The 14,581-nt window shown below is 35.8% G+C and overlaps 1 protein-coding gene across 3 annotated transcripts in view; it reads left to right on the top strand.

Annotated features, from left to right (window-relative positions):
- Positions 1–12,863, top strand: part of LOC105438489 (myosin-IIIb) — an 82,084-nt gene extending 69,221 nt beyond the window's left edge. For 2 of the 3 annotated variants that reach the window (XM_030987533.1, XM_030987539.1), the window contains exons 18-26: positions 1,287–1,556; positions 3,180–3,287; positions 4,727–4,881; positions 5,237–5,468; positions 6,218–6,413; positions 7,437–7,513; positions 7,968–8,127; positions 8,599–8,766; positions 9,317–12,863. In XM_030987533.1, coding sequence (XP_030843393.1) covers positions 1,287–1,556; positions 3,180–3,287; positions 4,727–4,881; positions 5,237–5,468; positions 6,218–6,413; positions 7,437–7,513; positions 7,968–8,127; positions 8,599–8,766; positions 9,317–9,486 — 1,536 coding nt within the window. In that variant the 3' untranslated portion in view covers positions 9,487–12,863. The remainder of the gene's footprint in view (positions 1–1,286; positions 1,557–3,179; positions 3,288–4,726; positions 4,882–5,236; positions 5,469–6,217; positions 6,414–7,436; positions 7,514–7,967; positions 8,128–8,598; positions 8,767–9,316) is intronic. The other variant, XM_030987547.1, reaches the window with a different exon arrangement.
- Positions 12,864–14,581: the final 1,718 nt, after the last annotated feature.

Raw genomic sequence — 14,581 nt, 5'->3', positions numbered from 1 at the left:
CGAGATAATATTGTGGGATTTATTATTTTTGGAACGTGAAGACTGACGTGAATCTATTGCCGGTGTGAAAATGATTATTGTTTTAACCTTTCGAATTATAACTGGTCATTTATCATTTGTTATATTTTGACGTCATCTTGCATTGTGATGTCATAATGGTGGATCCCCGTGGTATTCAGTGGGTGGCATGGAGGAACTGACTAAAATCGTCGAAGTTCTACTTTAATCTGATCGTCTAATTGTTCCTCTTGACGATCAGTGTAGTATGTCATCGTCATGTTCCTTTCTCCGTCACCCTTTCTTTCCCCGTGACATTTTATTTATTTATTTATTCATTTCTTTCCTTCTTTCCTTCTTTCTTTGTTCCTTCTTTCTTTCTTTCTATCGTTTCTTTCTTCATCCCTTTCTTTGTTTCTTCATTCTTTCTTAACCCTCTTCTCTTTTTTACGCTTCGATTTGGGAGGGTAAAGGGGTGCTCTTATCTGTGCTACTGCTGACGATCATTACCTGATATTTTGAGATTGACTATGATGGGATGATAGTTCTGGTTTCTGATTGTGAGCAACAAGTGGTAGCAGACTGACTGTGATGTAACATCGGCAACTTATAGCTGAGCGCTTGTTTTCGCTGATCGAACATGACTAGTGGTTGATCAGTCAGTCTTACTCATCACCAAAATACTAAGACAGTGGGTTTGTGGATGGGTGAAGGTTGTTGCAAAATGTTCTTCTGATAGAGGATGACACAACCTTGACGTCAGATTCATGGACTTATACATTCTAGATATTAAATAGCTTCCCGCCAGAAAGCCGCGCAGGTTATCTTTTCATAATGCGTGTGCTAATTAACTACTCTTTAGTAAAATTGAGCCCCAAGTTCCACGATTTCCTTTTGGGAAGATTCTTATAATTGGTACTTTCCAGGAGCAAAGTCAGTTTACCACTTCATATGTACTCGCGTAGTAGCATATTTGCTTTTGATGAAGATTCGGTAGCATAGTTTTCTTGCTGAATAATCAACATCGGCAAACGGAGAGTGGACTTAGTGGAGAAGATGATGACCCACACTGCTGATATTAAACCTAAACTTTCGGTATGACCATAGTTTAAAATCATATACATTCTTCACGAAACTTAAAGGCTTAATCGCAGCTATATCTTGAATTTTTCACTTCATTACTTGATGTTAACAATGTCTCTGTCATGTGAAACTTTAATCTCTTGACTTAACGATACTATGACCTTTCAGTATGTTAACAATGTGCTCTTCTTTACTCTCCCGTTCAGATGATTCTTGGTGAGCTACGGGTTCGAACCGATGTCCGCCAGAAGCAGATCCAGCAGGAGAACCGCCCACCCCCACCGGTAGGGCAGCGACCCACCAGCCCCAACAGCAATGGCCAACGGGGATTACACCCCAACCAGGCCCAGCACCAGAGGAGGGCTGGGCCACCACCTGTGTCGCAGAAACCGTTGGGGTACGGCGCGATCGGGGCGCTGAATGGGGCTCGAACCGATAGGTCACAGATACCGACTAGCAAACCACAGGTGGATGAGGTAAGTCAAAATACAACTTTTTCATCTTGGATGCTCATTTTGATACAGAGAGTGTGCAATAATTAAAAACGATTATTCAACAAATGGAAACACAATAGCATGATATTAAATGATTTACTTGTAATTACATATCGAAATCATAATCCATCCACAAAATGTGTGTTTTCCCTGAAGTAATGATATCATTTTAATATTGATGTACCATCTAGTAGCGTTACATTTTCATCTAAAATGAAATTTATAGATTTCATTAAAATATTGTTCATTGTTGGTTTAATTGATTCGTGCATTTTCGATGCTTTGATATCGTACATGCATATGAAATCAGATCAAGTACTTTTGCTTTTCCTTTGTTATTTGTCATTGTTCTGGCAGTTTCTTGTTTGCTATGCTTGCATGTATTTCATTTTAGTTTTGTATAACTTGCTGTGACGCACTTAGATGTCTGTTTAAGAGATTTGCTTCTGAACCCACATTGCTTATTTCCATCATTTACATCGTGTTGTGAAACTGAACTTGTCTCAGCAAAACGTAGAATGGATGCATAGTTTTAACTCGATAACTTCATTACTCCTCTCATTTCATACCACATCTTATCACCACTTTGTCTGACTAACATTAAACCAACTAGTTTCATCATAATGACTAACCATGCTACTCTTGACGACGTACTCTGAACCGTTGCAGAAAATAAACAAGTAAGACATACATGTACGAAAGTATTTCATTACCGCGTGTGCCAGCATATTATAACCATAGCTATTTGAGACACATAGTTAGGTCACAGGACGTTGCTTCTGATTGGTCAGGCATTCCAGGAACCTCCCTCCCATAGAGATTGTACTTGGGAGGGAACTATTTGGAGCTCCAAGATCTAACGGACCAATCTCGCGTACGCGTCGATGCGCGTGTCACAACTATCTCTCTTAGCACCCGAGAACACAAGCGGGGCTATGAAGATCAAAAGTTTTAACATCATCCTCATTTAGCCTCACATGCAGCATATACCATATTGTGTGGTGAAATAATTCATATAACATCTCTAGTTCCACACAACTGTCAAGAAACATTGACAATAAGAAACGCGGCTGTTGGAATAGTATAATATCCTAATCATCCTACTAATAAATTATTAACTCCCAAACTAGCTCCTAGATGGCAGTTGGTGGCGGTGGAAATACAAAAAGTTGGCAAGCCTGATAAAACCACCAAGCCCCCTAATTCAATGATCTTCGTTTAACCCCACCCAGCATTATTATGACTAATGAAATGTTTGAATAATTTATATAACTTGTTTGCATAATTCCACTTAAGAGCTAGAAATGTTCGCTACAATAATAAACGGGGCTGTTGGAGCATGAACAGAAGAAGTTTGTCCCAACTCTGAAACACCCTCGTGAATTCGCAAACTACTGATCATCTAGATAATAATTAGCTGCTATTGCACTGCGGATAGTTCCAAAGCTAATGAGCATATATATTGCCATACTAGATAGTTGCCTTACAAAAGCTTTAACACACGAAAGGAAAGAAGAACGAAAGAAGAAAAAAAAACCTGCAGCGGTGGAAATATAGTAACAATGACGATTTACCGATAAAATATTTGAGTACTATAACATCCAGACAGGAGCAGGGAGACATGTTGGTGAGAGGCATGTTCATTGGCCGAGAAGGAAAGAAGAACCCAGTCTTATACCCAGGGCAATTCAAGGAAAATACATAAATGGAGAGGTGAAAATTACTTGATTCTATCTTTAAAGCCCCTCTGCACTAGTTTGGCCAGGAGAGATTAGACCTCCCTGCATGGTCACTGACAGTGACAGGTGGTTATCTCATCAAATCAGCTCTCAATTAACAAAAAGGAGACCATGGCGGACCAATGGTCATCGATTAGGCATTGTTGGCTATATAGAGGGCGTAAGTAGCTATAAGTAGTGCAGTGGGGCTTTAAAATGTCCGATGTAGGTTAGTGCACCAGTTTTTGAGCACCATATTTGATTTCAGTTATAAAAATAATCGAACACAAATTAAAACAAAACAAACCGTCAAATGCCACTTTATAGAATTTTAGAGGATATATTGGAATTTAATGATGGTGTGGGCAAGCAGTTTGTTGTTGTTCATTCAAATCATTTTTAGCTATACTTTGTTTAGTTTAGTTTAGCTTAGTTGTATTTTGGTCTAAATCCTAAAGGGTTATTTTAATATGGGTTGTATTGTCAACGACTAACCTTTAACCTTTTCTTGATGTCAAAAAATGGTATGGTTCGTATTATTGTTGTGACCGTGATGTCCTGATCAGATAGCGATTCATCCTACCATTTTATTCCAATTTAATCTATAGCACATAATTCTCTCTCAAATTAATGTGTTTCACCATCAGTTCATAAACCTTTCCACATACATTACGTACCCTTCCCTACTAATTTTCGAGTGTGAATTCATCCAAAAATAACATCTGCATGGAATGCCATCTGAAACTCAAACATGCATGTTATCATTTTCATCTAATATTTTGGGTCTGGTTAGGGTAATATGTTACATTTTGATAAATTGTACTGTAAACATGTATGTTGTATTCGAGATATACGTTTCGGTGCTTACAAAATAATGTCATCTCTCTGTGATACAAAAATGATACTTTAGGGGGTCAATGATATTTTCAATGTTTTACTATTCGAGAAAACACGCCTGGATATAATGTCAATATTTGATTATTCATGTTTACTCCAATGGTCCAATAAAGAAATTGTATATGAATTATTGATCTTTAGAACAAGTGCAATTTTCCATCTGTGATTGGATAAGTAGGCCTAGTCAATGGGCCCATTTTTAATAAAACCTTATACAAAAGAAATATTGGACAAAACAATTACATGCCCTTCTCTTATTACCTTCAGAGGTATAACCAAATACTATTTTACGTGACAACTAATAAATTAGTATAATTGGTCGTATATTTCATAATCAGAATGTTCGATTATGAATAAAGCATTTTGTGTGTACAGGACTTAAGATTGATATCAGATTCTTTACTTAATGTCATCCAAATTAATTGCCATCCCCTTGTAGAGGAAAGGATGACAAAATTCATTTATCCTGAGTGAAGTTTGGTTGAGAAATCGTACAGTCACGTGATAACCGTGTTTTAATCTCTTTGTTTCGATCAGGAAATCATCAACGAGTTGACATACAGCATGCAGGACATCGGAACTGAGGCGTGGTGCAAAGTCTACTTCATGGAGAAACGATGTCGCCTGTCCGACTACCAAATCAAATCACCCGCCATGATCGTTGATGGATACGCCTTCCAACACCCCGGCAGGTACAAGCCCCCTCCCCCGTCAATTTGTTCCCACCATTTTCCAACCTTATTATGTATTTTTAATAGTATTACCACAGTTGAATTTGACTATTCTCTTAAAAGTTTAACAATCATAAACGGGAACTTTGAGCAAGAAGTCAGTATTAAAAATATATTAGCAAAATAATTTGCAAGAAACGCCATAGTCTAGATATATTAATAGATAGAACGCATAATCTTTATAGAGATTGTAATAATTCCAATCGCATTTAATTTAAAGTATTTAATTTACCGACAAAAAGTTTATTCCATGAAGAGAAACTAAAGTTGATTATGTTTCTACTACTAAAGAATATTATTCCTTTTCTCTATATAGACTTGGATTCGGTGCGCTGGCAAACCCACTACGGGATCCAGAAACCAAGAAGGTACGCGAACACATCGGGAAGGGCGTTCAGTTAGAGATAGATAGCGAAGGAAACGTCTGGGCCACGAGACTAGGCAAAAATGAGGTCTTCGTCAAGGGGTGCTTTGAACCCGAGAACCACTGCATCTCGGCAGAAGTAGTTGCAAGCATGGGACGTCTGCCACGCAACCAAGCTATGAAAGTAAGAATATTTTCGGATTCCGATATGCTTATTCTGATAGACAATCTTAATTTCTCTCCCTTATATTGTGAAGGCAATACTTATATTTCTTGGAGTATACAGGATTATCTTTTGATCCATTTTTTTTATTTTTTATAATTTTAAAGATCCGAATGAACTATACATTTCGAATTCTTTCATTGTTTACTCAAATTATAGTCTTTTTATTTGTGGAAATATTTTCTTGTTCATCAATTAACCAACTTTGTATGAAAGATGAGATTTAATTCACTTGTATTTAGGTCCCCTCTGTATTACCTGAAAGCCATTTTTGCAGTCTCAGTACTGAGGTATACATTGTATCTCATTGCATCAAAGATAATCCAAATTTGTTCTTGTAAGAGATGGAAGTGTGTCAAAGGGACTGTGCACTAATTACCTTTCAAATCAAATTTCCTGGTATTTAGTTGACGCGTAATTTCTTTACCGTTCAATGCCTATACATAACCTCAATCATATTGCCTTTTGCTAATATTTCAGCCGGGCTGGGTTTACCGACTTGATGCTTTTCCTGTCGTGTAACGCTCAGTTCAAAATTCTACTCTAAAACTAAAGTTGTATGATACAATCATGATGGTAGATGAGATGGAAAATAGACTTGTTTAATTATTATGTAATGGTTCTTGCCTGATTTCATATATTACAAATGTCTTAACTGGATTTTTAAGCTAATCACCATGATTTTCCCCTTCTTTGCCACTTACCATTAGGTTTTCGATATTGTAGAGTACAAGGCACAACTCGCTATTGAGGCTAAGAAAGGCAATGGTCAAATTGACCACCATCGACTGAAGAAACTGAGCATCGTTTCTCTAAGCTTCGTCAAAGATAAGGTGGAGGATTTCAACACACCCTGCTGGATTTCCTTGGTTGTCCTCCCCGCCATTAGAATGGACAATCCCAAAGGTGAGATAAGAAAACATAGAGGCAGACTCTTCCATTTTTGTTTTAAGGGGTGATGTACCGGTACAAAGTATGCCAGTATCTCCCACCCCCTCTCTCTCTCCCTCTTCTTTCTCTAACCTGTGTAGATTGTTCACATTTTAGCCAAATTCTATACGCAAACCCTAATTAAAGATCACATTTTTACTGTAAAAATGATAGGCAATTATTAACTTAATTTTAAGGTATCATACTTTGAGATAATCAAGGTTAGCTTCTATGTATTGAGTATTCCTGAATTTAACTATCACCAAGCAGTACATTCTAACCGGGGCGTGATACATTTCAATTAACCTCTGACTTACCCAATTAAGCGAAAAATGTGTCATAAATTTCAAGGAATTTCAACCCAATCTATAAATCCACCTTTGCCTGTGCACATATTATGTCACTGGCCTCTGTTACCTCTGAAATGTATCGTGATATAAGCTTACCTTCGTGGCTATGTAGCTTACCTTCGTGGTTTGAAGAAGACAAACCCGGAAGCCACATAATTACAGCGCCTCCCAACGGTGAACCGTTATGCTCCTATCCTGTAGGATAGTTCAGACAGCAAGACAAGTATCAATTAGCACCTTTACCTATATGTGGTACTGTTCGGAAGCCAAATTAGCTGCATGATGTAACGAAATGTCCTGCTTCGATTGAGATAATTCTTAAATGTTCCCTCTTTTCATAAACACCTCACCTATTTATCACTCTCGACTTTCTTCTCTAAGTTCTCTATGTATTCTTTCTTTACCTGCAGTTTTCATAACATCAGTAGTTTTGAACTTAAATATAACCTCATTTTGATGATTTTTCTGTTGATTCTGACTGTAATGTAATGAAAAGTTAATGAATGAATGAAAAAAGGAAAGAAAGAAAAAGTGGGCGAAAATAAGAATACTAGAAGAAGTTATTTCAATCTATGTTATCTCCTGCTATTCTATGAGTGAAACTAATGTAATTATTTGTATTATCCCCCCCCCCCCAATTTCCATGCAGTACTACGAGATGTTGGTCGGTTCCTGAGAGCCTTCCGTACAGCTGCACAGATCGAGGCAACCCTCATGGGAAGAGAGGTAAATAGCTCATGATGATGATGATGATGATGCTGATGACGATGATGATGATGATGATGATGATGATGATGATGATGGTGAAAATGGTGGTGATGATGGTGATGATGGTGATGATGGTAATGATGGTGATGATGGTTATGATGGTGATAATGGTGATGATGATGGTGATGGTGATGATAGTTTTGATGGTAATGATGATGGTAATAACGATTATGGTGATGATTGTTTGGATGGGGATGATAATGGCGATAGTGGTGATGATGATGATGATGATGATGATGACTGTCAGGATAATGATGATGACGATGCTGAAGGTGATAGTGGTATTGGTATAGTGATGTTGGTGGTGATGATGATAATGACGATGATGATAGTGGTAGTGATGTTGCTGCTGATGACGACGACCGCACCGCCAATATTATTGAATTCAACTTATTTCTCATTTGACTTACAGTCAAGTCGAAAGTGGGCTCGAGTCAACAAAAGAAGCTCTAACTTCGACAGGGAAAACAAGACAGACGGGAGGAGAAAGAGGATTGAGGATATGAAACAGGCCAAGATTGATAAGAGACCATTCCACTACAGCTGGGAGGCAGATGATGACGAAGATTTGGGTAAGTTGATGAAGATGAAGTTAGTGGTAATGAGTATGATGATAACAATGATGATGATGATGACGAGAAAGATGAGGATGACAACATATTTAAAAAAAAACGAACAAAAATGACAAAGTAAATAATGACGACAATGATGATTATGAGGAGAAAGACTAAGATGACGTAAATGAAGATGATGTGAAGTTGATGTAGTGATGACTGGTGAGAACAATGGTGAATGCGAATAAGACGTTGATGACCATGATGTTAATCTAATCTGATGATTGTGACGATAAGGACAGTGATAAAGTTATTGCTAATGACGATGATGATGATGACGATGTTGATGATGATGACGATGTAATGATGATGATGGTGAAGAATAAGAAGAAGGAGGAGGCAACATATCGATACGTCTTCACCTCTAAATAACTTCTAATGACTAAAATCATCACTAATTGCTTCATAACTTTCTCTCCATCGTTTCAGGTCTGTCTAACCTGAGTGTGACTGCGATGGACCGCGATGGCCGCAACTCTGCCTACAGTGACACAGGATCTATCTACTATAACAGCGAGGCCGGTGATTCCCCGGGCTACGGAGGGAGATCAAGTAAAAGGAGATCAGTCTTCCGGGCTGTGTCCATCAGGAATGCGAGTAAGTTTAATTTACACTTTTTATCAATTTTCTGACATTTTATTGATATAAAGTGCTGGGAAATATTTTCATTAGGGAGAGCGCTATAGGCCTATAAATGGAATAGTATTGTGATGTATATTGTAAGTTTATACCTTTATCAGATATTTATCAAAACAAAGAATTATTTCACACCTTCTCTCACCTTTGTTGATACGTTATGGATCTACTTTTTTTCTTCAATTTTAAGCTGCTGTTTTCATTTCTATTTTTAGTATGTGAATGTTGATTGTTTGGATATTAAAGTGCAGTAAAAAACTAAAAAGCAATGGTTTCGGCCATGATAACTTGAAAGGAAACGTCTCGAAGAAAGATTTTTTTTCCTATAATCAGCGATGAAAATCACTTCTCTCTTTGAATACATTCTGTTATAGAAACTGTAGAACGCGAATTAATCCTCATTTTATTCACGATTATGAAAAAATCTGTAACAAGTATAGGCAGCTTTTTTTCGGTTTGATCACCTACCTTATTGCATTTCTGTCATTTTCGCATTCCTTAATTTCTCCAGATGCTTTTCAGCAACGCAACCTCCGTTCCTCGTACGAGCGCAACGGCGAAGCCGTGGATGACGACGGTCCAGTCACGTCCAACTACAGCGGTTACGACTTGGAGAAAAAACGGGAATGGGCTCGTGTCAAACTCATCAAGAAAGAGAGAAGAATAAGCGATGATAATTGAACCTAAACAATTAGTGTTTACAGGTTTAGAGAGTGAGTTTAACCTAGGAGTTAATGACGAGCGACTCTCGTCCTTTTGAGGCCTACTAGGGTTATTGTATGAAGACGTATGAACTATAAACCACTCCAGAAATGTGTGGTTTCGGAAGAAGTCGGATAGGAAATTGAGAAAGAGTACAAGAACGTTGCTCTTTGACTAAGGCATAATGCCAGAGTGGATAACGTCCCGAAGCGACTGCCAATTATTCAGTATTGAATGAGCTTTCGTCTTCATACTGAACCCTTTTGCAGTGCTTCTACGGCAAAGCTAGGGGACATATAACTGGCCTAAGCTTAACCTTTGCAAGAAATCTCATCTTTGTAGAACATATTTGCTCTGAATGTTTTATCATTATAGATGTTTGTAAGTTCAGAAATAAGTGTAAGTCTGCATATAATTAAGTTTATTTCCCCCCAAAGTTAATAACTAATAACAATGTTTAACATGTTTTACTCTTCAAAAAAAAAGATGTACTATTATCTAATGTTTTGGTAAACCGATTTTTAAAATGTTTATTTTAAAGAAAGGATGAAAACTAAATAGAATATCCTTTATGAGACATATACTTGCCCTTTACATGTACACTGTTTTTAATATGGTGTATATTACGCAGTAAATAAGCAAAGAGTAAGAAAATTGAGACTGTTTACTTTTCCAGAAATTTCACATCAATTGTTTTATTGGTGAACACTTCTGCAGTAATACTGAATATAGAACGTACATTGAGAAATTCCATCAATCACAAAAAATACCTTATGAATTATGTGCTCTTACTACTTACAAAAATAGATATTGTTTAGACCAGATAAACAACACACTTTTACTTGATTACATTTCGATTGAGGGCACTATCGACAAAACTTGTATTACTTCATGCACCGTTTAAAATCACACCATATTGCAGGTCATATTACATATGGTAACAAGTCAAAATGGTATTGGCTAATGCTGGGTCAAAATGGTACAATTTTGATAGCAGAATCGTCCGCCAGAGATATTTTGGCTATAAAATTATATTCTAAAAATACATCCTGCATGTGGTCAGATGCATCCACAATCAAAACAGAAAATTCAAATATGCCCCCCAAACAGTCTCCAAAATACCATCTAGACTCAGCATTACATTTTCACCAAATTTTGAGTGAAAAACACCATTGCATAGGGGACATTTAAAGAGCAAACCAACAAATCAAATATCAAGGCAGTCACAAATTTAACTAATATATGACATCCATAACCAAATGAAATTTCTTTATGTAAGAACACATCTCATCAAATGAGAAGACCATTAGAAGGGTATGGCTTCCATATATTAAATCCACAATCTCCAAATATCATATGTATATATATATATATATACTCTTTATAAACAAAGAAGATGATATAATTCTCAGCTGAAAGAAGATTAAAATATATATTCTACGAAATTAAAATTTGGCTGAATCAACAGTTTCATTAAACTGAATATCCTTTCCCTCAGATGTAGATGAATCAACTTATAGATGTGACTTTGAATATATCTCAATATACTTTATCAAATTCAATTTCAATCATAAGAAAGGTATCTATTTTTTTAATTAATCAGCATTTGTCATTTTGCAGCACTTTTCGATGCTTCAAGTTTCCATGTAAACTAAAAAAGGCAGCTTGCAGAAAGCATTTTTCATAATACTTCTTTCTGGACTCAAAATTATATATGTTCAGTAGCAAAATGCGACATGCATGAAGACTAAAATATCATTTTAACATTTCCAGTTGCCATTGAATAAATCACTTCATGCAACACAGATTGCATGGTATTATACAAATTTAAAATGAATATATAATAAACCAGGCAAGATAGTGAAATACTATAATTAGTAATGATCAGAAAACATAAGCTAATCATGCATAAAACCCAATGGGAAGGATTACATTTTCATTCATAAATGGGTTTCACCAAGAATCATCTCAGGCGTTCATTTGTATTAATATTCAACACGCTAACGAAACCTCAGTGCAGGCACATCATATGTTTCTACATGTAGCTTTTAAAATATAAGCTGCTATTTGTAATTTCAATTTGGTACTGCAAGTAATACCAAACCTGATGATAAATCACACATTAAAAGTACAAAGTGTGAGAAGTAGATTTGCTTAAAGGTGATACTTGGCGAATATACAAAGTCATGATTCTTTATTCCTTTACCTAGTTTTAATGATGCCAACTTTTTAGAGGCTGGTTACACCCTCTGCAGTCACGACTGGCCAATCACATTCTTGTTCTAATTTGAATGAAGTGCATTGACCAATCAGATGATTGCTTTGTAGGTGGGCCTTCATTAGTGACATCACCGTCAGATATTTTTTCTCATCCTAAATTTTATGTCGATATCCAGTTCATTTTATCTTAGAAGAGGATGTTAAGTTTCAATAGAAGACTAAATTGAATACTCTATTATCTAGATAATCCATTTGTATAGGTATATGAAATTAAATGATGGTTTCAGTATAGGGACATATGATCCGAAGCAGAATGAATATGCAATGATATGCCTATTATGTATGCAAAGTGATGTTCTATTCTTAGAAAGACAAAAACAACATGTAATCATATAATAGTAATTTTATGATGAACAAATTGTATTATAACAAAAAAATTGTGAATTTTTGACAGAGAGAATGTATATGTTTGTTTGAACTATTGACAGTACTATAACATCTGGGATTTTGATATGTACAAATGTTTATTAAAAGGGAAAAGCAAATAGTTTAGTGACATGTAAATATAATAGGACAGTATTTAGTTACCGTAGATTATATATATACAAGGTATTATCAATTATAGTTGTAGATCATGCAAAGACATATTTTGTAGGTGATATATATCTGATGATAGTTGGATATTTATCAATGTTTCTTTAGCAATTTATTTTGGTGCGCATTTTATGAATGGGTGAACTTTACATATACAATATGTTAATTTTAAGAGCTTAACACCATCATTCATTGTACATATATTTCAAGGAGTGTTATATTTTCTAATTTAAGAGAGAGAGAAAAGGGCGTTTTTTGACAAGCTTTAAGTAGCTGGAGATCAGGCCATAGGAAATTTACATGATAGAGTCTTCAGGTAGACAATGTCTATTAAAGAAAGCTTATTTGAGTATAAGAAATTCCTGAATTTTTGCAAATTATATTACGCATCATATCTAAAGACTAGCGGCAAGTACACATAGATAGCATCTCAAATAACAGATAATGAAATAGATGATATTCTTATTTGTACACAATGAAATAGTGGAATAAATATTTTGATAAACAAATTGGAAAGCATTAATTCCTTAATTCACAATATTTTAAGGGTTACTGATGTGATGCGAGATGAAAATTACTGAGGGAACAATGAGGAAATGGATTAAAATACTCGCTGGATAGGTAGAGAGAGCGAAACAGATAGGCAGAAATGATGGAGAATGACAGACTGAGCGGGAAAGGAAGAGAAGACAGGGAAAGAAAGAAAAGGAGAGAGAGAGAGAGAGAGAATCATGAGGGAGAGGGAGAGAAGAGAGAGAGAGAGAGAGAGAGAGAGAGAGAAGCAGATAGGCAGAGAAGCGTGAGGGAGAGTGACAGACTGAGCAGAAAAGGAAGAGAAGACAGGGAAAGAAAGAAGAGGAAAGAGAGAGAGATGGAGGGACAAAGAAAGAGGAGAAAGGAAGAGGTATTGGAAAGAAAATGAAAGAAGGGAAGAGGAAAGGAGAGAAAATAAAACAAAGGAGATAAAGAAAAGAAATAGAAACAATAGAAATAGAAAGAGAGAGAGAAAAAAAAATGGGGAGATTATAAGCAGAGTAACAGATACAGGTACATGTCAGGTTGGACAGGAAGAAGTGAATCTCTTCAATCAATCAGTAAATAGATAACTAAGCACTTCCTACGTCTCCTTATATCCAGAAATGCTATTTCTGATGCGTTTATTAGCATAAAAATACACAATCAAGCGAATCATTTCAGGTCTTAACATGAACATGTATTTTTGGCTCATGTGATAAGATGACAATAGGCATAAAAATATAATCTCGAATTTGGTTTAAAAATTGCCATAACATGCATTTTAATATCAGCTGAAAACAAGTAGTAATGGCAGAAGATGTAAAGGTTGATTTTAAGTTAACATTATCGCAAGTTATATATCTGATTACAATTGATACACACATTTTGCAATCTTATATTTTGTCTTATTACATGTAATGCATGTACATGTCCCTCAAATAGATTTTTTTTTAAAACCCTCCCATGCTTTAAAGTGTTTAAACAAGTGTGGTAACTTGGTAAGTGCTATTTCAAGAATGGGTTTTTAACTTATAAAATGCTTTGCTTCATTGTAAATTATGTCTAAAATACCTTACATAAAATGGTGGTTCTTTTTCTTTTTCAGAAAGACAAATCTAGTCAATCTTAGTCCAAATGAATTGTTAAAAACTAACAATCAATGGGCAGAATTTCCAACCCTGGCATGGAAGCGGTGAACAATTGAAGCAAATTTTTACCAAAACAGCAAATAATTAACAGCAAAAAAACAAACAATGATTCTGACTGACTTTTCACAAGTTATCTAATGGAAATTCGAGAATGGTTGACAGCATACAAACATTGCACAATTATCAAAAATGATTCCCAAATCTCTTCCTATTCATACAGAACTGATCAAAATATCAAAGAAGGTAATAGTCAGACAAACCCAATTAGTTCTCTCATTTCAATGCAGGGTTCAACATTAAATGCTCCTTTAAGTTCTGAGCCTGAAAGACCTCCCATTTTAACAATGAAGGAACATATAGCAAGACTCACCATTTATTTTACAGTAATCTTGCAATAAAAGTTAATGCTAAGAGCTATCACACAGGAAAAAGAAAACAAAAAGATCCTTGCAAATGATTATTTTTATATTTTGAGTCACATACTCCCAATGACCCTCCATAATAAATGGTAGTAATGCAGCATCATTAAGTGTGGCAGGATTAAGGAAGTCAACACAAAAGACACATCAAGTTGCCAGTTCATGCTCTAGCATATA

The sequence above is a fragment of the Strongylocentrotus purpuratus genome, unplaced genomic scaffold (genome assembly GCF_000002235.5).
Source record: "Strongylocentrotus purpuratus isolate Spur 01 unplaced genomic scaffold, Spur_5.0 spur5_contig_839, whole genome shotgun sequence".
In the NCBI taxonomy this organism is placed as follows: domain Eukaryota; kingdom Metazoa; phylum Echinodermata; class Echinoidea; order Camarodonta; family Strongylocentrotidae; genus Strongylocentrotus; species Strongylocentrotus purpuratus.
The sequence above is the reverse complement of the archived record's forward strand: the minus strand, read 5'-3'. Positions and strand labels throughout refer to the sequence as shown.